This window comes from Oncorhynchus kisutch, linkage group LG11 (genome assembly GCF_002021735.2).
Source record: "Oncorhynchus kisutch isolate 150728-3 linkage group LG11, Okis_V2, whole genome shotgun sequence".
Classification (NCBI taxonomy): Eukaryota; Metazoa; Chordata; class Actinopteri; order Salmoniformes; family Salmonidae; genus Oncorhynchus; species Oncorhynchus kisutch.
Genome location: NC_034184.2, coordinates 16,677,200 through 16,704,222, shown reverse-complemented (window position 1 = coordinate 16,704,222; position 27,023 = coordinate 16,677,200). Strand labels below are relative to the sequence as shown.

Below are 27,023 nucleotides of genomic sequence, written 5' to 3'. Positions count from 1 at the left end.
GAGAATGTCTAACAGGTAGGTGGGTTCAATGCCATTTAGGGCATTGTAAGGAGGAGGAGAATTTTACATTAAATTACTTGAGGAACATGTAGCCAATAGAGATCAGCAAGGATGGGGGTGATGTGCGCAGACTTTTTTTTTTTGTGCTAGAATACTTGCGGCACTGTTTTAGCTGAGCTCTAGTTTATGAAATAAATCTGCGGTCAGGCCCCCAAGAACTGCGTTTCCATAATCAATTCCGGATAAAATGATTGCATGGATTAGTTTTTCTGTGTCAGATGTGGGGAGAGAGGGTCTTATGCGGGAGATGTTATTCAGGTGAAAGAATGACGTTTTACAGACGTGACTAATGTGGGTATTGAAGGAAAGAGCAGGGACGGATTTCACACCCAAATTAGTGTAGGCAGCAGCTGTAACATCTTGAGGTTGTTGATGGATAATTTCCATAATATGATTGAATCATACTGTTGATTTATTGGTGTCCATTTAATAGACTATGATTATTTGTCTTCTTGTCTGTCTTCCTTTAAAATGATATCAATATAATTTTTTGTAGGTGTCATTATTCATAACGATTTTATGTTATGATCATGATCAAGGACTTGATGTCTTCATTATATTAAGATTGGGTCAATTTAACAATCCCTCTGCAAAAAGACCTATCCAGCTGGTTCTATGATCAGAAGATGCTTGGAAACAAGGTGGCCCAATTGGCTGCATAATCTAGGAAGTTATTCCGGATAACGGCAATTAATGCCAATGTCAATTTGTACACTAGCTGTGCAAGTATTATGCCACTCGCAGAATACAACCCTGGATAAAGACATCAAGACGCGTTGCAAAAAAAATGTAATCTTCCCATGCACATCCCGGGACATTTTAATGTGGAAAGTGAAAGTGACATTACATTTGCCGCTATGATCATTGGGGAAGCGCTACTGCTCTACAGGGGCGACGGTCTGCTCCACTTCACTGACTGAAGTAGGGATGTCTACAGTGAAGAAGAAGGGGGAGGGAGGTACCACTTTGTCACAGGCTGCTATGTAGATTAACCTTTCAATTAGTTGTTATCAGGTCCTCTCTGTCTCAGCGCGAGCCTTCAGCGAATCGTTTAGAGATTAAAAATACAAGGAAACCCCCATATGGATGTGCCGCTGTGAGTGTGATTATGTATATCCGATCGTCGTTTCAGTCATCGTGTTAATAAAGAAGAGGACTGTATCCGATAAAGAAAACTTGAAGAGGTAACTACCAGCAAATATTTACGGTAGCTAGCCGATGCCTTTTTCTCTCACTGGTTACATGTTCATCCTTGCATAAAACTTGCGTAATTTGTTTTGCCTCCTTGCCCAGCGTCGGTCGGAACATTTTGTAAACGATCTAGCCTACATTCCAAGGAGACTGTATATCACTGACTAATAATGTGTAAACGAGAATGGACCTGCGAGTCGAGTGAGAAATGGATGGATCGCGAAACTGTAGTAATACATTTATTATTGAGGCACAGTGAAGATGCTGCTACTCCGATTTCCCGGGTCAACTACTCCGTTTGTAGGCTATGTGGACCCCCCCCCCTCCCCCCATGTGTTTATTTTCTAGTCGGAAATGCAGTGCAAGATAATACAGAAAATAAGTATTGTCATAATTTACACGGTAGAATGTTGATGATCGCTGTAGCCTAACACATGCAGGCACTCGTGCTATGTAGAGAAATTCTACCGCTTGATGGATAAGAAATCCTGAATGATTATTTATAGTGTGCCCTATTTATTATGATGTAGCCCACCCGTAAACGTTTGGTAGCCTACATGAGTTGGTGAAAACTGAAATCAGTGAATTGTCAATGCTTCTGGGAATAGGCTGTAGTGAATTTCCACAAGATTGGAAAATAAAATGAGAACACCAGTTTGTGGGGAAAGAAGTGTCGGGTAGCATATGGACAACCATAGCACGATAATAGCCCATCACCTTCAAACATTTTTAAAACTTGCTGCTTTAAATCAGCAGTCAAGTCTTCGCCGTTTTTTTTTTTTTTGCAAATAAATGATGGATTTAACAAACAACCAATTAAAGTCTAAAATGATCCAAATCATTTTGAAGTGTAACCAATTGTTTCAAGGAGGAGTCGTAGTAAAGGTGGGCTGTCGTTTGACACAGGATATAGTTTAACCAGAAATCCTTAATTTAACCACTGACCTGCGGTAACTTTTATGTTAATGAATGACAATCTAATTGAGATACAGAAGCTATATTACATTGTCCCTATAGTGCACCAATTTATTCAGTCAAACGATAAGTGCTTAGGGTAAATATAACATCAAGCCATGATACGAGAAGACACCTTAAGAGGCGGTTCAATTGAGTGTAGTGACAGATCAAGCAGCCAACGCAGTCCCTTCTAAAGTGAGCTCATATATAATGATTGACATGTACTTTATCAAACCAGAAATCGGATCTTGCCTTTACAGCCAATATTAAAGTTGCTAGGGAGGGCACATTAGTGTAGGTAAGGTTTAATGAGACTCCATTGGATTGTAATCAGCGTCATGTCGGATTTATGTAAACTACAACATTGTAACAAAATGGCGACTGTTTAGGTCACGTCATTAATGCAGGCAGCAATGTTTTTTCCTACAACTCAACTGATACAAGCAAGGTTAGTTACATATTACCTTCTCGTTCGTAAGCGTCTCATGTTAGTTTCAACATAAATTGCCGTCATAAATTTCCGGTAACCATCCCTCCGCAGCTGTCAAAAAGTGCAACAATATGAATTGATCGTGTGCGGCTAACATTCAAGCTCGCGCCGACTGCTAAAATGAACAAATCCTTGTTTATCACTCGTTACGCATACAAGCTGTCAAACTCGCGTGCAAGAAGTCAAACTCCATTGCCCTTCTTGTTCTACATTGTATCTGATTTAGAAACACTGAGTAGTCTAGTTTGGTCAACTGGTGATGTTACAATGAAGCATTTAACTATCAACAAAAAAATAACACATATCACAAGTAATTTTGATAGGTGTTTTAACATATATTTAACAGGTTACATTTAATCTCCCTTGTTGTTATGACTGTAGTCAGTGTCATGACAAATTAATCTTGATCATTATTTTACCACAAACTATTGCGTGAGGTTAGGTCAATCGGTGGATTATAGTATCAGACTCAGACTACGGATTAAGTAACATTAGCCTATCCCTAACCTACCTAGAATCATCTTCAATCCGTCTGAACTGCTTTATAATCCATCTGTTTCTCTTGAGTGTTGTTGACCTTCATTTCATGTTGTCTTGGTCTGCTTTTCAGTAAATGTTATGGTGAGGTCTCAGAATATAGCCTAGCCTACTAATCCAACAACACTTAAATTGTTCATGGCCCAATGTGTAAAGTGTACACTAGGCCGATCCCTCACAATTCACTACCAGTAGTCAAAACAATCTGTTTGTCTAATGTGACCATGGGCTACTAGTACTTGAGACTCAGCAAAGGTGCTGGGTGAAACAAATGTATAGAAATTCTTGCTCTGTTATTGTTAGGGTACAGTATTGCATATTTTTGGCTTGTGATCTTATTTGACTGTTTATGACTATCTGTGTTTTTTTTTCTTTTTAAGTTATCATTTGGATATTGAAGGAACTTACGTCATTCGAAGGAATCGTGTTCCAGGTCGGTCGGTAACTGTCCCAACCTTCGAGGAATTTACTATCTAGCTACTTTCATCTTATTTTGTGAGGTTACATGTGAGCTTCTACCTTGGATGAGGATTTACAGCAGGAATGTATTGATGCCGAGGTGGAACATTACTTTTTGACCTTCAAGATGTGTTGGATGTATCAAATGCTTCACAACAACAAGGGATATTCTCTATGGATCACTTTTTCCTAAATCTCATTGTTTAACCATGGTGGAACTTGCTAACCCTCTGTATACGGAGTGGATTCTAGAAGCAATACAGAAAATTAAAAGGCAAAAACAGAGGCCTTCCGAGGAGCGGATTTGTCATGCGGTGGCTACCTTACACAGATTGGACAAGAGGACCGTTCTGGAGCAGTTGGAGTTAAGTGTTCACGATGGTTCCATTCTCAAAGTCACCAATAAGGGGAGCGTGTCGTACAAAGACCCTGAGCACCCTGGGAGAGGAGTATCTTCATCAACAACATCGCTCAAACCTGTTAGTGCAAACCTCTCTGTCCCATTGTCTAAAGGATCTATATGGAATCCCAGTGAACTTCGCCACGTTGACTGGAATAAAATTCTGAGGAGGGCCATCGAGGGTCTGGATGATAACCACGGTTCCTCTCTGAAGAACATCCAGAGGTACCTAAGGAACCAGGATGATCTATCACACGTCTTGGACAACCCAGGGTTTCAGCAGAGGTTACGACTGTCCGCCAAACGGGCAGTCAACAACGGCCGGCTGCAGAAGAACGGCCCACTCTACAGGTTAAACCAGGAGGGTAGTGGAGTGGAGGGGAGGAACCAGAGGTGTCCAGGTGCTTCCCCATTGGCTCTTCAGTGTGTCACTCTTCTTCCACATGAGAGCGACCAGGTACGGTATACTGATACTAGGTTCTGTATATTTCTCTGATTATAGTAGCCTGTTGATAATACTGTGTATTCCAAGGCTTCTTTCACTAGGTACAGTATGCTACTCATAGCCTCTGAATCCTTTTCAGGTTATCCCTTATGTCGATAATATATCCCCCTCTTTGGTAAAAAGCATCTGCTAAATGGCATATATTATTCCTTTAGCTGGCAAAATAAACACTAGATTGTTGTTTGACCAATATGTCTCATTTTGGAATATACCATCTCATTTGGTTAAGGACTTGATGCTTTCACTGATCATGCCTAATCGGCTTCAAGCACTGGGTGATGATGTTGCACTTGAGGAATGCAATTGGATGATAGCTGACAGTTTTGTGATGAATAGCAGAGCTCTTGTGGGCTTAACTCAAGCTGTTGTGATATAATATTGCTTCTTGGAAACACAGCTACTCAGTAGATCTCCTAACTAGTTCAGTGTGTACTTGAGAAAACTACTAGGCCTTGTTGACATTTCCTCTGCTCAGGAAAATACTTTGTAACCAATTGGCCATTTTTGCATTTGTTTGGCAGAATAGATGGGCTATGTTATTATAGACAGAGAGTAAATAACGTACAGTAGCTTTAAAGTTATTTGTCTTTGAGAACACAGGGTTGTGTGTGTTGTAATTTTGTGGGTCAATTATTTTATACAAATACAATGGCTCAAATATGTTTAACAAGTAATACAAATCTAAAAATTATCGGTGACAAAATTATCAACACCCCTGTTTTCAAGACACCAGCACCTTCCACTTGCTAGGATGACACTGAGCCTTTTTCTATAATGTTTTATGAGATTGGAGAACACATTGGGAGGGATCTTAGACCATTCCTTTGTGCAGAATCTTTCCAGGTCCTTGATATATATAATTTGGCCTGCGCTTATGGACTGCCCTCCTCAATTGAAACCACAGGTTTTCAATGGGTTTCAAGTCCGGAGACTGAGAGGGCCATTGCAAAATGTTTATTTTTTTTGTGGTCAGTTATCCATTTCTTTGTATATTTTGATGTGTGCTTGGGGTCATTGTCTTGCTGGAACATCCAATTGCGGCCAAGTTTCAGCCTCCAGGCAGATGCAACCAGATTTTTGGCTAAAATGTCCTAGTACAGTTGATGATGCCGTTGACCTTAACAAGGACCCCAGGCCCAGTGCAAGCGAAACAGCCCCATAACATCAAAGGTCCACCACCTTATTTTACATTAGGAATGAGGTTCTTTTTTTGCATATGCATCCTTCTTTTGATGCCAAACCCACCGCTGGTGTGCATGGCCAAAGACCTCTATTTTTGTAACATCTGACCATACCACCCTGTTCCCGGTCCAAGTGCCAATGCCATTTAACAAACTCCAGGTGTTTACATGTGTTGGTTACTCTCAATAAAGGATTTTTTTTTTATGGCAACCCTTCCAAATAGCCTATTGGCATGGAGGTGACGTTTAATTGTAGATTTGGAGAATTGGTGACCCCAAGATGCAACCAAGTTCTGTAATTTTCCAACTGTGGCCTTTGGACTTTTCTTTGCCTCCCAAATCATCTTCCTCACTGAATGGGGACAAGATACAAATGCACCCTCTACCAGGCACATTTACCACTGTTCCAGTGGTTTTAAATTTGTAATAATTGCTCTAATAGTGGTAAGTGCTATATTTGGGGTTTTTTTACGCATTGCCTGCTTTTTGAAAGTCAACAACCAGTTCCATACATTTTTGTCATTCCACATGGTGATGGATGACAAAGGGATACTCTTCTGTACTGAATACTGTTCCATAAAATTACATTTAAAAAAGTAGAATGTTAATGCAGATTTAATTTAGTTTGATTTGAATCTTTAGGGTTGCCAATAATTATTTTTATTTACTTGTTATCCAAAATTGTTCTCTGAGCAATTATATTAATATAAGATTTTTTTCACCAGCTGATTTTATAAGATCTTTTTCCAGCAGCTGTGGCAGTTATCGGAGCGAGGCTGAATGGTGTCTAGCAGGGGTCTTCCTGCATGGGGGGTGTGGGAGGTCTTCCTGGGGCATATGTACAATGCATTTGGAAAGTCTCAGACCCCTTACCTTTTTCCACATTTTGTTATGTTACAGCCTTATTCTAAAATTAATTTAAAAAATATATATAATCCTCATCAATCTACACACAATACCCCATAATGACAAAGCAAAAATATTTTTTATTTATTTAAATTTAGCAAATGTATTTAAAAAAATAAAGACACCTTATTTACATATTCAGGCCCTTTGGTATGAGACTTGAAATTGAGCTCAGGTACGTCCTATTTCCATTGATCATCCTTGAGATGTTTCTACAACTTGATTTGAGTCCACCTGTGGTACATTTCAATAGATTGGACATGATTTGGAAAGGCACACACCTGTCTATATAAGGTCCCACAGGTGACAGTGCATGTCAGAGCAAAAACCAAGCCATTCAAAGGATTTGTCCGTAGAAGTCTGAGACAAGAATGTTTCAAGGCACAGATCTGGGGAAGGCTACCAAAACATTTCTGCAGCATTGAAGGTCCCCAAGAAAACAGAGGCCTCTATCATTCTTAAATGGAAGATGTTTGGAACCAACAAGACTCTTCCTACAGCTGGCCACCTGGCCCAACTGCTCAATTGGGGGAGAGGACCTTGGTCAGGGAGGTGACCAAGAACCCCAGAGTTCCTCTGTGGAGATGGGAGAACCTTCCAGAAGGACAACTGTCTCTGCAGCACTCCACCAATCATGCCTTTATGGTAGAGTGGTCAGATGGAAGCCACTCCTCTTTAAAATGCACATGACAGTCCATGGACTCAGATCATGAGAAACAAGATTCTCTGGTGTGATGAAACCAAGATTGAACTATTTGGCCGGGATGCCAAGCGTCACGTCTGGAGGAAACCTGGCACCATCCCTACGGTGAAGCATGATTGTGGCAGCATCATGCTATGGGGATGTTTTTCAGCGGCAGGGACTGGTAGACTAGTCAGGATAAAGGGAAAGAAGTACAGAGAGATCCTTGATGTTAACCTGCTCCAGAGCGCTCAGGAACTCAGCCTAGGATGAAGATTCAAAGTAAAATGTTTGAAGCTTCACACACTTACAGCTTCACACACTCTTGGCATTCTCTTAACCAGCTTCACCTGGAATGCTTTTCCAACAGTCTTGAAAGAGTTCCCACATCTTCTGAGCACTTGTTGGCTGCTTTTCCTTCACTCTGCGGTTCAACTCATCCCAAACCATCTCAATTGGGTTGAGGTCGGGTGATTGTGGAGACCAGTTAATCTGATGCAGCACTCATCACTCTCCTTCTTGGTCAAATGGCCCGTACACAAGCCTGGAGGTGTGTTGGGTCATTGTCCTGTCATATAAAATAAAAGCTGGGACGGCTTATCGCTGCAGAATGCTGTGGTAGCAATGCTGGTTAAGTGTGCCTTGAATTCTAAATAAATTACTGGCCGTGTCACAAGCAAAGCACCATCACGCCGCCACCTCCATGCTTCATGGTGGGAACCACATATGCAGAGATCATCCGTTCACTTATTCTGCGTTTTACAAAGACACGGTGGTTTGAACCAAGAATCTCAAAATTGATCAGACCAAAGGACAGATTTCCACCGGTCTAATGTCCATTGCTTGTGTTTCTTGTCCCAAGCAAGTTTCTTCTTTTTATTGGTGTCCTTTTTAGTAGTGGTTTCTTTGCAGCAATCGACCATGAAGGCCTGATTCACGCTGGCCTTCATGGTCTGCGTGAATCAGTTGATGTTGTGATGTCTGTTACTTGAACTCTGAAGCATTTATTTGGGCTGCAATCTGAGATGCAGTTAACTCTAATGAACTTATCCTCTGCAGCAGAGGTAACTGTGTCATCCTTTCCTGTGGTGGTCCTCATGAGAGCCAGTTTCAACATGGCGCTTGATGGTTTTTGCTACTGCACTTGAAGAAACTTTAAAAGTTCTTCAAATTTTACAGATTAACTGACCTTCATGTTCTAAAGTAATGATGGACTGTCGTTTCTCTTTGCTTATTTGAGCTGTTCTTGCCATAATATGGACATGGTCTTTTACCAAATAGGGCTATCTTCTGTGTACCACCCCTGCCTTCCATCCTCGGGCAGACTCTTCTCTGTATACATCAATGATGTTGCTCTTGCTGCTGGTGATTCTCTGGTACACCTCTACGCAGACAACACCGTTCTGTATACTCTGGCCCCTCTTTGGACACTGTGTTAGCTAACCTCCAGACGAGCTTCAATGCCATACAACTCTCCTTCAGTGGCCTCCAACTGCTCTTAAACGCAAGCATCACTACTCTGGATGGCTCTGACTTAGAATACGTGGACAACTACAAATACCTAGGTGTCTGGTTAGACTGTAAACTCTCCTTCCAGACTCACATTAAACATCTCCAATAAAAAAATACATATAGAATTGGCTTCCAATATCGCAAAAAAGCATAATTCACTCATGCTGCCAAACATACCCTTGTAAAACTGACCATCGACTTCGGCGACGTCATCTATAAAATAGCCTCCAACACTCTACTCAACAAATTGGATGCAGTCTATCACAGTGCCATCCGTTTTGTCACCAAAACCCCATACACTACCCACTATTGCGACCTGTACGCTCTCATTGGTTGGCCCTCGCTTCATACTCGTCGCCAAACCCACTGGCTACAGGGTATCTACAAGTCTCTGCTAGGTAAAGCCCCACCTTATCTCAGCTCACTGGTCATCATAGCAGCACTTGCTCCAGCAGGTATATCTCACTGGTCACCCCCAAAGCCAATTCCTCCTTTGGTTGTCTTTCCTTCCAGTTCTCTGCTGCCAATGACTGGAACTAACTGCAAAAATCTCTGAAGCTGGAGACCCTTACATCCCCCACTAGCTTTAAGCCCAGCTGTTAGAGCAGCTCATCCAATCTACCTCATCCCCATACTGTATTTATCTTGCTCCTTCGCACCCCAGTATCTCTACTTGCACATTCATCTTCTGCACACCTACCATTCCAGTGTTTAATTGCTATATTGTAATTACTTCGCCACCATGGCCTATTTATTGCCTGAACTACCTTATCTCATTTGCACTCACTGTATATAGACTTTTTGTTTTATTTTGTTCTACTGTATTATTGACTGTTTTATTTATTCCATGTGTAACTCTGTATATGTCGAATTACTATGCTTTATCTTGGCCAGGTCGCAGTTGCAAATGAGAACTTGTTCTCAACTTGCCTACCTGGTTAAATAAAGGTAGAATAAAAAATACCTTGTCACACACAACTAATTGGGTCAAACGCATTAAGAAGGAAAAGAATTACACAAATTAATTCTTAACAAGGTACACCTGTTAATTGAAATTCATTCCAGGTGACATCCTCATGAAGCTGTTTGAGAGAATGGCAAGAGTGTGTAAAGCTGTCATCAAGGCCGAGGGTGGCTCCTTTTGTAGAATCTCAAATATAAAATATATTTTGATTTGTAAAAAATTTTTGGGGTACTACATGGTTCTATATGTGCTATTTCATAGTTGTGACTTCTTCAATATTATTCTACATTTAGAAAATAGTCAAAATAAAGAAAAACCCTTGAATGAGTAGATGTCCGAACTTTTGACTGGTACTGTATGCATCTATTTTTAAGTGGCGACCACGATTTAGCAGCTGCATTGCGCCTCTACTAATGCATGTAAGGGAAACGCTGTAAAATAATTTTGGATGTGACTGTATGGCTTGATATAGGGCCACAAACTCTTAGCCTTCATTGTTTTCTCTTGACCATGATGCATGAGATGTGTTTTTCACTCTGCAGAGATTGTGGCTCCATCACTCAGCACTAACTCATGCTGCACGTGAACAATACTGTATTGACAGCAGTTTTGTACTTGACAAATGAAAAGGACTTTACAGTGAAGGCCAAGGCATTGGAAGGTTACTATTACTGTTGCCATAAAACAGTTTTCCCCCCTTTTGTGTAGAAGGACAAAATGAAAGTCTAGGGCTTTGGGAGTATAAAGTTGCGTTAACATGTTTTCTCTCCAAGTTATGGAAAGGATTCATTTATGTTAATAATTTGGTAATTTACCACTTTAAATGGTGTAGGCCTACAGTATACCATTCTATATTGGCATTTTCACAATTGGAGACATTATCTACCCTTCAGTTTCATTATGAATATCAGGAAATAACACCGTTGACTATACAGCCACAAGTTTGTGTTTGCGGTCGGACCAAAGTGAAACAGTTATGTTTTAAGACGCTGTCCTCCTGTAATAAAAAGCTTGTCATTACCAAGAAATCTATCCTCATAAGAATTGTCTTGTCCCTTTTCTGTATAAGTTTGGAGTCTCAATTACACTCAGCTCCTATGCTATTTGGTGGTGACATCCCTAAGATCTTTTAGTTTACTCAAAAGGATGACTTTCTATTCCTTGACGTTAGCGAGTAACAAAGCATAACTAGTCGGTATTGGAAATGAGAGTCTTGGAAAAGAGTAGTCTTGGGTCAAAGTTTTTATTAGATTCTAAAGTGAGTTTGGCTGCAACAAAGGCAAGGATTTTCTTCTCTCCCCTTACTGTTATGTAACCTGTTCTTCAGCACCGCTCTCTGCCTGGCTTCTAGAACAGCAGTCTTCTAATAGAACCCCACCCCCCCTCATGGAACACAACAGTGCCTTTTTAAAGCACAGTAATTTCCTCCTAATGTACTTAATTTGGTATCCCCTAGTCAATCAGTAACATCTTCTCCTCTTTAGCTGTGTGTTCTTTCTCTTTTTTTTCAGATGAGTACTACTTTTAAGGGTTGTTCCATACTGCATAAAATATCTAATGGCCAGCCCAGACTAGGCTAGCCACAGAGTTTTTGCTTTATACATTTTTGAACTACTGTGTAAGTTGTGAAACTTTACTTTATCAAATACAAACACTTATCATTTCACAATTGCACTAATATCAAAATCAAAATCAATAGCTTTTTTTTTCTGGGCTAATTCAGTGGTTCTTATCTAATTAAGTAGATTCACATAAGAATTGTTAAAATAATTTATAAGTAGAAAATTATACTGTTGCTGTTTCCTGTTTTGATTTATAGCCCAGTGTCTCAACACTGGTTTAAACTGTCCAAATTCATTGTCAATATGCTGAAGTAGGTTGTAATATTTTGAATACAAAAATTGCTCTTTACACATGTCAGTCTTGTGTTCAGATTACTTTTATTTTCCTAAATTCTAACTTTTTATGAACTGCAAATGCACATACATTTGCCAAGGGTCCACTCGGAGCTGGAATTGATTAGCTTGTTCTACTGTAATCAATATTGTGCACAAATGATTCACTCACATCGATATTGTATGGAAATCAATGGAACTGGGACAATTCGCTGATGCTACATGTGCCGTTCTCTTCTAAAAGACAAACCTCCAATAACTTGGGTGTACTACATTTACCATTCGATCGACAATAACCTGTAGTTGCCATATGTCAACTTATAGCTTTGTGAGACCATTATATCGGTCGATAGCCGATACGGAAACAACACTTTTTGACTGGATAATTCCAATGAATCACCACCTCACATCGGTTTCTAAATTACTTCAGGGATTGGCTTTCATTTGAATTATAGTTTAAGCCTCAAATCCATTAATTAATTTGAGGCTAGAGTCATTTATGTGAGGAGAGAGAAAAAAAAAGTATACTGACTGCCACATGACGACAACACCGCTATTAATCTGTTTTAAGCAATTGATTTTGTGAGATCGTGATGACTAAACTTTTAATACTAACATCACCAATCTGAGGATGTAAAAAGGATGTATTTCATATTTTTGTGTGGTGAAAATGTCTAATGTAGTAACACGTTCAGCCCATCCATAGGAAAAATTTGCGTAAAATTGAAAGAATTAGTCAAGATAATGAAATATTTCGATTTTGGATGACAGTAAATGAAGCACACTTTTACATTTTTTTAATATATTTTTTACAACATTGACATCTGTTTCTCACTACTTTTTAACCATGGAGAGAGTATAAAAATCCTCTTAAATACAATTTAACCAGGTGCTGTAGACTAGATCTTCCATAGTGACTGTGCAGCAGCCTGAACCTTTGTTTCTACTCATATGCTCAGGCTACCGATTTGATGTAATAAAAAGCTAATCCTATCTTATTGGAATAATGCCCTTTTCATGCAGGTCATGTATAGGGCTGTGACGGTCATGGAAGTTTGGATGACGATAGTTGGCCAGCCATTTGTTTGCAGTCATCATAACATCATAACAAAACACACATTTTCTCTTCCTCTGCTCCTGACTGCATGTGCTGCTGTAGAAATGGAATGAATAGAATGGGCATCCCCATTCAAGTCAATGATGGCATAATTGGTGGAGCAAAGCCGGAAGTGTACCCATCAATGTGCCATTATTTGTTGATTCAACTGACATTACAAAAAATGCTGTCCATTGCATGAGCCATATCAGTTAACATAATTTTAATTGACATTCTACATTACTATAGAAATTATTGCATCACAATACAAGGAAGCCCTTGTGAGTGTACCCATGAGTTTACCAGTCAAGTTGCCAGGGTTAGAGGAACCATTCTATTAATTATATTTCTATATGTGCTGGCGTTGCCTTGCAACCAAAGGCTTGTTTGCTACAACAACATGCTTGTTTCAGTAAGGAGCAACAAAGTTCCATCACATTAAGAGTCCATGTTGCAGCAGAAACTGACTCAATCGCATGAATGCCTGGCCGTCCTCTCTTCAGTCAGCAGTTGTTCCACCCCAAAAATGTAATAAAATTACTTTACAAAAAAATGTATGACGGTTATTTTATTTTCATGAGTCTTCATAACTAAGGTAATTGTTCCAGCCCTAGTCCCACAGACCAATTGCATGGTTATCACGATGATAAGCTGGGCGCTAGTAACCATTTTACTATTGCATCACTGCAGATGAAGATTTCACATCCAGTTAAATGTTTATTTGGGGGATACAAAGTAGCCTAGGTTTGTGATTGTTTGATCAAGTACAAAAAGAGCAGCGTATTTAGATACTTTAGCCTACTAGAGAAAGACTGCTCCGCTGATTTTAGAAGTCGTTTGAACACCGTTGTTCCAAACAGCTAGAGCCTTTCACAAAGATGAATCTTCATTTGTAGATTAGGTGAATTCTGTAGTTTTTGATGGAATATATTGTGATCAAGTGCAAAAGGAACAGGCTAGATAGGCCTACGTACTAAAGACAGACGGCTCTGCTATTTAGATGTTTTTAAAGGACAGATTATTTTTTAAATCCTGTTTGATAGAGCTTCTTCCTGTTTCTACTTTATGTGACCCATTAATGATCACAATGATGTAATGCTGCATCTAGCCAAGGTTGTGGGTTCAATTGTTGTCGGTATTGATACTCATACTAAATATGTATGCACTCCCTGTACTGTACTCTTATTAGTAACTTTGGATAAAAGCATCTGCCAAGTAAATTATACGCTGTTGACATATCTTACAAAAATGAATCATCTCTCTAGCATTCATTCAAGGGTGGTTGTCTTTACATAGACAGACAATCTGATTCCACCGGTTGCACAGCCACTCTATTGACCTGGAAGATTTTGGAAATGGAGGAGTCATTGATGTATCTGTAAATGGCTTTCTCTCATTATATTATTCAATTGATAGGCTATAACACCAGCCAAGAACAATGACCAAATCCCACAGATGCATCCTATCCCTGTTTTACTTTTCCACTTCCTGTATTTTGAAATGGCAGCAGGTAGACTGGCGGGTAAGAGTATTGGGCCACTAACTGAAAGGTCGCTGGTTTCAAAAGCCCAAGCTGACTAGGTGAAAAATCTGATGTGCCCTTGAGCAAGACACTTAACCCCTAATATCTCCTGTAAGTTGCTCTGGATAAGAGCGTCTGCTAAATTACAAAAAATGTAAACAACTAAATGTGACTGTGGCTAGCCCTAAAATCTACCTGGGGCACATTCGGTAATGGTGAAGTTAGAAATGGCATGCATAGAGCGGACATGATTCAGTATCTAATATGTCAGAGAGGCATGATTGTTCTACATACTAGGCATTTCTATCTCAAGATAACGTGACATCGGACTCTTCTCAACACCCAGATTGCATCTGCAGGTCACGGAGGGGTCACGGAGGGGCCGATGGATATTGCGTTCAAACGGGCTGTGTTGAGGTCATGATGATAATCTGCCTGCCTCTGGCTCAGTAGAAACTAATTATGGGCATCTCCCCAGAGTCCCCTTTCTTCCCAAAACCTCCGCAGTCAGTTGATGAGTCGTTTGTGTGTGAACTGATGAGGTTTGTTATTTATTGTCATACCCTGTGTTATTTTCCCTTAAGAACCTCCTTCCTGCTGTGTTATGCTGCCTGAGGAGTGTGTGTGTGATGCATGTATGACGCTGTGTTATGCTGCCTGAGAAGTGTGTGTGTGTGTGAGACGCTGTGTTACGTGGTGTCATTTTTGGTGGTTGCTTTACGATGGTCATGAAATGATTGAACCGAATAACGTTTTCATAGGTCTACTGAACAAAAAAGGTGTTGAATATGTTTGTTGTATAGAAGAGTAGGAACACACCATATAGTAATATATAACCTATGACCCTTAGCAGATGTTTTTATCCAAAGTGATTAACAGCATAGAGAGCGCATGTGTTTTTAGCATGTGTAGGTTATGTGATCCCTGCGGGAAAATAACCCATGACCTTGTTGCAAGTGTCGCAATACCAACTGAGCTACACATAGCCGTTTACCTTCAAACTAAACATGGGCTAGTCTGCTGTTAGTTTCTGTGTTATGTGGTGGTGCTGTTTTCAAGGTGGTTGAGTCCATTGGGTTCAATAAGAAAGTCATTTCATAGTGTTTGATACTGAGCAGAAGAAAGTATTTTGAATATTTTGCAGGCTATAGAACAGATGGGTATAGGCACAATGTTTACCTTCCTACTAGCCATGCTGGTAGTTAGATCTGCCTGTCAATAGTTCTAAGTGATCAGTGCTAAGTCCTCTTAAACTTTAAAGCTGATATTTTACTACTTTTGTACGTCATTTTAAGCCCTTAAGTGAGTGTTAACCTTTCTACTGCTGATTCTGAAACATGGAGAGAGGGAGAGCAACTACAATGTTAGGGCCGGGACGATACCAGTATTGCGATACTCGTTAGTATCCTGGCAAGGAAACAAAACACAAAGCGAATTTAACTTCTTCAGGAAAACAGCCCTAATGTTGGAAATAAACATTGTTTATAGCTCACAATATTTTACATACAGCAGGTTAAAGAACCAAAGAGTGAGGTCTGCTTTGGGTTAAATATTGTGATACTGGTATCATCCCGGCACTATACAATGTATTTGAATCATTTATTATGATTCATTAACATTATTAAGGTAATTTGATTACATGCTGGCTAATCCTGTCTAATTGTAGTGTAAAGCTTTCTCAAGTGTATTAAGCCCCTTAACTGATTATCACATCCCCTTTCAGATTTAATGGATAAAGAAGGGCAATTTTTCACATGTATTACGGTAGAGTACCTCCTGTGGGCAGTAAGTGTTCATAATAAGCTAATTGTGTTTTAGTTATTGAGAACTCATGTCAGGGGGACAGACTATTATGTCACTAATTCCCATCATTCACAGAGCTTTGATGGCTAAGCCTTGTGTTTACTTATTCATGTATCTGCATATCATTGCATCTGTTTGAATATAGACTCCAAGACAAACAGGAATAGATGAGTGTTATGCATATCTGCAGCAATTTACAGGACTGTAGTCTTATGATAATAACTGTATTTGTATCCATAATGACATTTTTTGTGTCATAAAGAATACCGATATTATTCCCATATTTACATCACAAACATACATACATACATACATACATAGCTAGTCCACTATGCCTCTTATGTTTTTGAACACTTGCTATGTTTCTCTCCCCAGCTTTCCCTGACCCCATCCCAATATACAGTTTGTTTCTCTCCCCAGCTTGCCCTGACCCCATTCCAATATACAGTTTGTTTCTCTCCCTCATCTTGCCCTGACCCCATCCCAATATACATTTGTTTCTCTCCCTCAGCTTGCCCTGACCCCATCCCAATATACAGTTTGTTTCTCTCCCTCATCTTGCCCTGACCCCATCCCAATATACATTTGTTTCTCTCCCTCAGCTTGCCCTGACCCCATCCCAATATACAGTTTGTTTCTCGCCCCAGCTTGCCCTGACCCCATCCCAATATACAGTTTGTTTCTCGCCCCAGCTTGCCCTGACCCCATCCCAATATACAGTTTGTTTCTCGCCCCAGCTTGCCCTGACCACATCCCAATATGCAGTTTCTGTTTCTCTCCCCAGCTACGTGCTGACCCCATCCCAATATGCAGTTTCTGTTTGGGAACGAAAGAGTCCAATCGGGACAAGAGGCCAGAGCAGCTTCTCTCCTGTGCAGACTGTGGGAGCAGCGGTAAGTTCATACCCTTTTATTTTTTTTATATGACTGTGCCAAACTGGGCTGAACTTGGCTGACCTGGTTACACATTCACCATATTTCAGTTACCTAGACTCCTAGAGAGCCTTTGTCCACTTGACACAATGTGCATGTTTGAGGTCTCACTACATGGCAGTCGGACTGTGCAGAATAACTGCTCTAGATCACCTTGCATCCCACATAACTACTCATTATGTGATCAAGCTTAGTGATTATTCTGCGCCTTGCTGAAACTGATCCTCTCGAACACACTGGCCATGTCATAGTTAGTCTTGCCGACTACTTTCTAAAACTGTGTGCTAATCTTATTACATACCATTTAGAATGTACAGTTTAGTAAAAAGACAATTCTCTTCCTCAATAGCAGGAAGTGAATTCTACTAGATGAAAAGTAAAAATTTGATTGCATACTGAATTTCAGAAAGTTCACATATTATAACACCTTGCATTTAGGCACACCCAATCAGCCTATTATTTAGAATGCAATTACGGTTATTCGGACACGGCCACTGTCTGAATCCCAAATTGGATTATTACCTACGAAGTGCACTACTTTGGACCAGAGCCCTATGGGTAGTGCCCAAAAGTAGTACACTAGGCCTATATAGGGAACAGAGTGCCCCATTTGGGATGAAGCCACAGATAGATAGAAAGCCCTCTTTGTACACTGAGTGTACAAAACATTAAGAACACCTTCCTAATATTGAGTTGCACCCCTCTCCTCCTTTGCCCTCAGAACAGTTTTAATTCGTCAGGGCACTCTACAAAGTATCTAGTGTTCCACAGGGATGCTGGCCCATGTTGACTCCAATGCTTCCCACAGTTGTGTCTTCAATGCTTCCCACAGTTGTGTCAAGTTGGCTGGAAAGCCTTTGGGTCATGGACCATTCTTGATACACACGGGAAACGGTTGAGCATGAAAAACACAGCAGCATTGCTGTTCTTGACTCAAACCTGTGCACCTCTGTCACCTACTACCATACCCCGTTCAAAGGCACTTAAATCTTCTGTCTTGCCCATCCACTCTCTGAATGGCACACATACACAATCCGCTTCTCAATTAAAAATCCTTCTTTAACCTCTCCTCCCCTTCATCTACACTGATTTGAATTGGATTTAACAGGTGACATCAATAAGGGATCATAGCGTTCATTTACTTGGTTAGTCTATGTCATGGAAAGAGCATTTTTTCATGTTTTCTGCACTCAGTGTATATGTAGCTAATGTTGTAGCAGACGTGGTTTATACAGATTCTAATTGGGCATGGTCAATCTGCAATTTGTGAGTCTGTGGTTTAAACACAGTGAGTCTGTGTGGAGAGGTATACCCCGAAATGGTAGCAGCAACTCTAGTGCCATCGGGCCATTGCCATATTCCTCTTGCATCATGATGTTCTCCTGCTTTAGGCTAAACCCTCTACTTGAAGGACTTACTTGATGAACTGTTGCTATTGGATAGTTGGAAAAGGGAGACATGACAGACGAAGGAAGAATTATGGCAAAACTGCCAACAACCCATGGTGGACTGAGGAAGGGAGCTGCAGATTCCACTTAAGTGGCCATTAGAATTTAGAAATCACTCATGTCGTTGAGTGAACGGCGCTCTCGGAATCGGAATGCAACAGCATTCTGGGAACATGGCAGGCAGCAATGAGGGACAGAGAGGGAAATAGGATCAAATGTCATCCATTTTCCACTGCCGTAGATTGGTGTCATTTTCCTTTACTGTTCTTTTCTTCCAGACAAATTTGCTGCTGCTAACCCTCTGTAAAATGACCTCTCATAAGGATTAGTTTGCCTTGGAAACAGTTATTTTAAATGCTGTGAGGAATTATTCTCCCAGTGACATTTTTATAGCTCAAATTTGACTAAGTAGCGGTGAGGTGGTTTCATTAACCGCTCCTAGTGTACACACATTGTGCTCTGGGTGTAAAGCAGCTGTTTTACAACCATGAGAACGAGCCGGTGAGAGAGGAGGCACGCGTTTACATGACTTTCACGTTTGGGCCCCCATTAGACTGAGTTCTGCTACTGTTTCTGCCTCATTAAGAACAAATTATCTTTAATTAGCTGCTCAGATGTTTGATCATACTGTTTTTTTAAAACACAGCTTGTGGAAAAGAGCGAGAGGTCCCACCCGGACACAGACGCACGCAAACGCTGCTTAACATTGTTGATAATGCAATATGTTAATATTTAACCTTGCTGTGTGAACATAATGGGAAGGTCGCGCCTCCCGCTCGGTGAAACTGATACTAAAGAATGTTTCCCAAATAGGCACCTCTTCCCTATGTAGTGCACTAGTTTTGACCACTGCCCTGGGCCCTGGTCAAAAGTAGTGCACAACATGGGGAATAGGGCGCCATTTGGGACACCGCCTAAAGGATGGTTGAAATGTGCAGCAACACTAATAACACTCTTTATTTACCTCTACAGGGCACCCATCTTGTCTGAAGTTCTCCCCAGAGCTGACCACAAATGTGAAGAGATTGCGATGGCAATGTATAGAATGTAAAACCTGTAGCTCCTGTCGAATACAGGGCAAAAACGCTGTAAGTATTTTAATACTTTTGATTTTTTTCTAAATACAGTGCCATACCATTTAATCTGTGTGAGATAGCGATTGATAATGCTTTCATGGAGACATAATAATGTAATCAACCCGGTAATAAATTTCCTCTTAACAATGAAAATGTCTGTGTCCCAAATAGGACCCTATGGCCTATATATAGTGTACTACTTTTGAGCAGGGCTCTGGTCAAAGGTAGTGCACTATATAATGGATAGAGTGCCGTTTGGGACAGAGACATATCATGAAATATGTTTTCAAGCATAGATCTGCCATTTCCGGGCAACATGTTGTGCAGTGAAGACACAGCCTCCTTTTTCTCCATCCACCCTTCAACCAAACATTATTCACCTCCACATACATCATCCATATTAAACTAAACGGACATGTCCCTCTTTAGAGTGAAATGACAGAAGGTGTAACATCTATGCAACAACAGGGAAGCCACCACACAGCCCCACACATGCCTCCTGTCTCCTTGCAGGACGAGATGCTGTTCTGTGACTCTTGTGATCGGGGGTTTCACATGGAGTGCTGCAACCCACCACTCTCAAGGATGCCAAAAGGTAAAGGTGTTCATACATATGGTGGTCTCTCTCGGTCTCTCTGTGTGTGTGTGTTCTTCATAGGGGGCCTTAAGGTCTGTCAATCATCATAGTGAAGCAGAGATGGCTTATTAGGAGCTTTGCAAGAATATCAAATGATTCCCCAGTCCCAGGGGAGAGATATGTAGATTACTGTACATGGCCTACAGCTATGCTTGTAATGATTGAACAGCTACTGTAGTGTAAGACCTTTGGCAGCGGGACTGATATTCACACAAGTCGCATCGCTTTGCTCAAAATGCACTGACATGGGCTGTCTCTCAAATGGTACCCTCTTCCCTACATGGGCCCTGGTCAGAAGTAGTGCTCTGTATAGGGAATAAGGTTCCATTTTGGGACAGTCTATTTCAGTGGACCCTGATGTTTTTTTTTGTTTTTTGTTTTTCTACTTTGTGCTGAGTAATTGATTGTTGTTCATTGTAAGGAGTGAGTAGGAGTCTGTCTCTCTCCCTCGCCATCTGCATTAAAAGGAAATGTTTACAATGAATGTGTGGTGTGAGTTGATGAAGCCACCTAACTGATGCTCTCCTCTCTCTAGGTACCTGGGTCTGCCAGGTCTGCAGGCCCAAGGAAAATGGAAAGAAACTGCTCCATAAGAAAGCCGATGAGATCAAACGTCGATATGCAAAGCCAATCGGGAGGCCCAGAAATAAGCTCAAACATAGAATGTAAGTTTATCACCATGATCTGTAGACATTGCCTTTACTTTAGTGTACCAATAGAAGGTTGTGCAGAGTGTCCATAAACCACATTATTACCTCAAGGAAATCCTTCTGCTTTTTATCGCAATACTTTGTTATAAATTGAGTTATGACTAAGTTGTTTTCATAAACGTAGCTTTTGATTCATACCATAGTTTGTGTCCTTGCCTAACCCCTACGCTGTTTCTGTTCTAGGTCTGTAAGCAGTGGTGACGGCTCCATGCTAGCCCGGGGAGGAAGGGGGTCACCTGGTAGGGGTCAAAAGCTTACCGTCTGTTCCACACCTTCATCTGGTCATGCAGCATCTGTGAAGGACGCCACAGACTTATTGGCTGTTGCTACATCAAACCCCTGTTGGGCCGGTGACGCTGTCACCTTCACCACCCAATTCACCACCTCTTCCACCCCCTCCACCACCCCCCCCCTCACGCCCACCTCGTCCTCCTCCACCCCAGCAGTTACACTCACTGTTAACAAGAAAACCAAAGGGCTTATCGATGGGCTTTCCAAATTCTTTACCCCCTCGCCTGTCGGCCGCAGGTCGTCGCGAGCCGGCGAAATCTTAGACCCCTCTGCCCTGAAAGGGTCACAGTCTTGTTGTCCTGCTAGGAAAAAGCCTGGCACTCCGCCGAAACTATGGAAACTCAGTCCGTCTCAGTCAGTCGTTGGCTTAGCTGCAAAGTCTGATACAACTCCAAGTCAAAAGCTAACCACCACCACCATTTCTTTCTGTACACTCCCTCCCCCCCACCCACCCACGTCACTTGGACATAGCCCTACCACCTCCCTGGTCTCCTCCAGCTCCACCTCCGCTAACTCCCCCCAGAGTTCTTCCAGCCAGTCTAGCGTCCCCTCCATCAGCAGTCTCTCTAATCACAACCAACTTAAGGGACTCTTTGACGGACTCTCCCATATCTATGCCACTCAGGGACAATCTCGGAAAAAGGGACTGCCTTGCTACGCACCACCTAAGCGCAGACACCGTAAGCAGGACTTAGGGTCCAGTGCCACCGCGTCCAAAACATATCCTCTCATTCCACATCCTCCCCAACAGCGCCTCGGAAAGAAAGAGATGACAAAGAATAGGTTGTTGTTGTCGTCCCACTCCTCCCATCCCAGGCCCGGCCGGCCCAGGGGGCGCCCCTTTAAGGTGGTCAGTCACTTCAGACGTAACCCCTTTTTAAAAAAGCACAGGACGCTAGGCAGGCTAAGATGTAGAGTGACCCCTCAGAAGGGACCCCAGGAAACACCAGGAAAGGGAGACATGACAGACGAAGGAAGAATTAAGGCAGAGCACGACCATGGTAAGCAAAGGCGTGAGCGCTCCGACCGAAAATACCTGCGTCTACTTCCGCTAGTTTAAATATTTTTTTAACCCAAGGCTTGTGACAAAATGCCTTACCAATGCCTTACCGTATGAGCTAACAAATGTTTTCTTTTTACAAGAGTGAACAAGCTCATTTTGGCTTCGCCCTGCTTTAATTCAATAACATTTTAACAGTTTCTACTACTAATCTTTTACACCACCTACTTTAATTAATTGATTTAAGTTTCTTTCCCAACTCGTTTAATTTCGTTATTGCGTTTTGACTTTGGCTGCGTAATGAATCAAGCTACGCGGCTTCAGTTCCATCTCTCTGCCGTCGGCTTCTTTGTCAAAGTAGTGCATGGCCCAACCACTAACCCTTTCTTCAAACTGTTCTCTCTTTGTTCTGTCCCAACCACTAACCCCTTCTTCATACTGCTCTCTCCTTTATCTGTCCCCCCTGTCCTTGACCCTATGCATTAGTGCACTGGCTTCGCCAATTGTGATTTTCGCCTTGTTGTGACTGTACTGTTATGTTGTTGGATTATAAAGACTTGCTCTTCTGCCTTCCATTCCACCCTCTCCCAGCACTACCACCAGTGGTACTGTCACCATTCAACCCTAACTTCCCACAGTCGTTAGACTGACACACACATACACCATTTATGACTCGAAGTTGACATGATGATTACGTCTATTGATCTACGCCCTCCCCCATCTGTTTCGGTGTCATAGGGCCAAATTCCCGGACATAGATTTATCCTACTCCTCGACTAGAAGAAGCATGGACAATTGAGATTCTCCATTGAGCATGCTTCTTAGTCTAGGACTGGGCTTAATCTGTGTCTGGGAAACCGGCCCTGAAGGGCTAAGATTTTTTTTAAAGGATCTGGATTTGATTTGAAGGGGTTGTAAATAATACTGTGAATAGAATAGTTTTTAAATTGATAAGATAAAACATCCATGTACACATTTAAAATATATACTCAAGTCTCAAACTAATCTCAATAATTCATTTTTTAACGTAAAATGTCCACTTCTTAGTGTATAATACATCATTTCAAGTGTTTCATGTATGCTAAAGATGCCTGGTTAGCTTTTCAACATCATTGCTGTTGTATCGTAGTCTCCACACTGCTGCTGTCACTGCATTGACTTTTTAATTAACAGGAAACTATCTGGGGCTGTGTCCCAAATGGCACCCTAGTATTCCCTGCATAGTGCTTTACTTTTGACCAGAGACACATGGACCGTGGTGTAAAGTAGGGCACTATATAGGGAATAGTGCCATTTGGGACGCAGACTTGGTGGGTTGACACATGAAAGCGGTTACGTTAGTAGAGTGATTTAGTTTCACATCATTACATTCAGGATTTTCATTCACAGGTGCAGAGATGATGATACATTCATTATACAACTCCACAGAGACCTAACTTCACAGAGGCTGTCTCACAAAACATACATTAAAAGCACATTAAAACCAAATGCATTTACTATACTGAATGTTCACAGGCTACAGAACACTGCTCCCTATCTACTCTATAAAGCTGGGATGATAATCTACCATGTTTGATGGTACTCCTCTGATGTGGCTGTTTGGTTACTGTGACAGCATGTTTGTGACTCTACCAGCATGTTTGGTGACTGTTCCTGCAACAGGCTGTTTGGTGACTGCAACAGGCTGTTTGGTGACTGCAACAGGCTGTTTGGTGACTGCAACAGGCTGTTTGGTGACTGCAACAGGCTGTTTGGTGACTGCAACAGGCTGTTTGGTGACTGCAACAGGCTGTAATGTTTGGTGACTGCAACAGGCTGTAATGTTTGGTGACTGCAACAGGCTGTAATGTTTGGTGACTGCAACAGGCTGTAATGTTTGGTTACTGGAACAGGCTGTAATGTTTGGTTACTGTAACAGGCTGTGAAGGTGAATTGAGGGTGAAGCAGGAACCTGGCTTCGTAGCGGTCTCCAGGGAACATGTCACAGAGGAAGACGTGGAGATATTCACACAGGTCCAAGAGCTCTCGTCGCAGGTGAGGGAACTGTCCAAAATAACTTCTCTCAATCACACTTCTCACACCTATCACCTAATCAATAAGTTATATGTAGCCTATAGCTTAACATTACAACCCCTAAATCAATGTTTGTCAGATGTTTTCAGACATTAAAAAAAGTTTTAATGTCACAAAGGGAAGGGTCCACGTTCCAAGTTTCTGTTTGAAGATACTGCCTATGTCAGACTTAGATCATTGATATTGTTTGAATGAGTGCTTGTAGTAAGACGTTGAGGCATTTAATTTTGTATTGCCGTGTTTAGAGAAATGGAACCATGACTATCACTAACTCTGGACGATACCCGGCCGTCATTGAGTTTGGGAAGTATGAAATCCAAACCTGGCACTCATCGCCTTACCCACCGGAGTACTCAAGGTACAGTTTATTATTTCTTACACTCAGATCGGACAAATGCCTTTCAATGCTAGGCTTCTTTATAAAATAAATACTTTATTAATCCCTGAGGGGAAATCGGTGTGTCAACTGATAAATTGAATCCAAATTATAGGCTTACTTTTGTCTCGTTGTCTCTTTCGTTGGCAGATTGCAAAAGCTTTACCTGTGTGAGTTCTGTCTGAAGTACATGAGATGCAAGAACATCCTCCAGCGACACGCCAAGAAGTGTGGCTGGTTTCAACCTCCAGCCAATGAGATTTACAGGAAGGATGACCTTTCAGTGTTCGAGGTCAGAGGTCACTTTTCAAAGTAGTAAAACTATGTGTGCATCCAAATGGCACCCTATCCCCTATATAGTGCACTCCTTTTAAATTTTTTACCAGGGCCCAATGGCACCCTATTCCCTTTATTGTAAACTGCTCTATATGCCCTGGTCAAAGTAAGTGCACTTTAAAGGGAATAGGCTGCTGTTTTGGACTATGATCATATGCTGGTGTATGTGTATGAAATGTGACTGAATGGTATCGAGAGAGAGATGGAAAGAATCAACTGTTAGTTTAAATTTGAACAATGTTCTCATGCTGGTTAGTTTAAATTTGAACAATGTTCTCATGCTGGTTAGTTTAAATTTGAACAATGTTCTAATGCTGGTTAGTTTAAATTTGAACAATGTTCTAATGCTGGTTTTGTTCCATGTTTAGGTTGATGGAAATGTTAGCAAGCTCTTCTGCCAAAACCTCTGCCTGTTAGCCAAGCTGTTCCTGGATCACAAGACCCTATATTACGACGTGGAGCCTTTCCTTTTTTACATACTAACAAAGAACGACGAGAAAGGCTGTCACCTTGTGGGTTATTTCTCCAAGGTAAGGATATTCAATAGAATGAAAAATAAGTTTGGTTAATGCAGTGTCAGTGTCTTTACTATATTAGTCCTCTTAAAAGCTAAATGTATTTTGAAGTGTGTGTGTGTGTGTGTGTGTGTGTGTGTTTGCTTTCGACAAGGACAGTGGCAGGTGCAATAAATTGCCAGCTTCAGTGCAGCTCTGACATACTTGATCTTTTTCCCCTTCCCTCAGGAAAAACTTTGCCAGCAGAAATACAATGTCTCCTGTATAATGATCATGCCTCAGTACCAAAGGCAAGGCTTTGGAAGGTTCCTCATTGATTTCAGTAAGTCCCTTAATGCGTTCTAAGAACATAAAACTCAATTCCTGCTTGATTCTAGAATCCTTGCCTGATTCTTTACAATATAAAATAATCTATTTTCCCAGGCATACATTTGTGCCCCTAGCTAGGTTTCCATCCAATTTGTGACAGATTTTCATGGGAATATTCGCATATCCGCATAAAAACAATATGCACAGAAATGTTCCCATCAAATTGATCTGTTGCGTATAAAAGGCTGTGCGTGATGACATAGTGCACATAAAAATATTTTTTGCACTTAAATTCCCAATAACAGGGCCCCCAGGTGGCGCAGTGGTCTAAAGCACTGCATCGCTGTGCCACCAGAGCCTCTGAGTTCGAGCCCAGGCTCTGTTGCAGCCGGCCGCGACCGGGAGGCCCATGGGACGGTGCACAATTGGCCCAGTGCCGTCCGGGTTAGGGAGGGTTTGGCCAGCAGGGATATCCTTGTCTCATCGCGCACTAGCGACTCCTGTGGCGGGCCGGGCGCAGTGCACGCTGATCAGGTCGCTAGGTGTACGGTGTTTCCTCCGAACACGTTGGTACGGCTGGCTTCCGGGTTGGATGTGTGTTGTGTCAAGAAGCAGTGCGGCTTGGTTGGGTTGTGTTTCGGAGGACGCATGGCTCTCGACCTTCGCCTCTCCCGAGTCCATACGGGAGTTGCAGCGATGAGACAAGACAGTAACTACTACCAATTGGATACCACGAAATTGGGGAGAAAAAGGGAGTCAAAATATGATTTTTTTTAAAACATACAAGGTTTCCATCGCATTTTCAACTCTATGATCTATGTCATAAAACATGTTGCGTTGTATAGCGAATGTTTCCACTCTGGTCTTGGCACGTGCACTCTAGCCAACAGCTGGCAGATACAGTGGGGATAGTATGAGATTATTAGATTATTATGGATAAAAGAGCAAGATTTATTTTAATTTATCAAACAGCAGCATCGATCATGTCACCAGAATAAGACCCTCAATATATATTAGAAAGGAGCATCAAGCTCATCACCTTGCACTTTCACCACCCTGTGAAGTTTATCGTAATTTATTTAATCTGTAGCCTAATAAACTGCATGCTTTCCTGAGTCATAGTGGGAGGATCATACCATCTCATCGCATTACTCCAAGTT

General features: G+C 41.5%; 1 protein-coding gene across 8 annotated transcripts in view; it reads left to right on the top strand.

Moving 5' to 3' along the window:
- Positions 1 to 963: 963 nt before the first annotated feature.
- kat6b (K(lysine) acetyltransferase 6B) overlaps positions 964 to 27,023 on the top strand; it is a 37,382-nt gene continuing 11,322 nt past the window's right edge. The window contains exons 1-12 of one of the 8 annotated variants that reach the window (XM_020495599.2): positions 964 to 1,244; positions 3,616 to 4,551; positions 16,945 to 17,053; positions 19,513 to 19,628; positions 20,046 to 20,211; positions 20,789 to 20,918; positions 21,147 to 22,255; positions 24,173 to 24,288; positions 24,573 to 24,685; positions 24,854 to 24,995; positions 25,408 to 25,569; positions 25,783 to 25,876. In XM_020495599.2, coding sequence (XP_020351188.2) covers positions 3,904 to 4,551; positions 16,945 to 17,053; positions 19,513 to 19,628; positions 20,046 to 20,211; positions 20,789 to 20,918; positions 21,147 to 22,255; positions 24,173 to 24,288; positions 24,573 to 24,685; positions 24,854 to 24,995; positions 25,408 to 25,569; positions 25,783 to 25,876 — 2,905 coding nt within the window. In that variant the 5' untranslated portion in view covers positions 964 to 1,244; positions 3,616 to 3,903. Of the gene's footprint in view, positions 1,245 to 2,483; positions 2,657 to 3,615; positions 4,552 to 16,944; positions 17,054 to 19,512; positions 19,629 to 20,045; positions 20,212 to 20,788; positions 20,919 to 21,146; positions 22,256 to 24,172; positions 24,289 to 24,572; positions 24,686 to 24,853; positions 24,996 to 25,407; positions 25,570 to 25,782; positions 25,877 to 27,023 lie in introns of those variants that run through there. The other 7 variants (XM_020495601.2, XM_020495602.2, XM_020495598.2 and 4 more) reach the window with 7 other exon arrangements.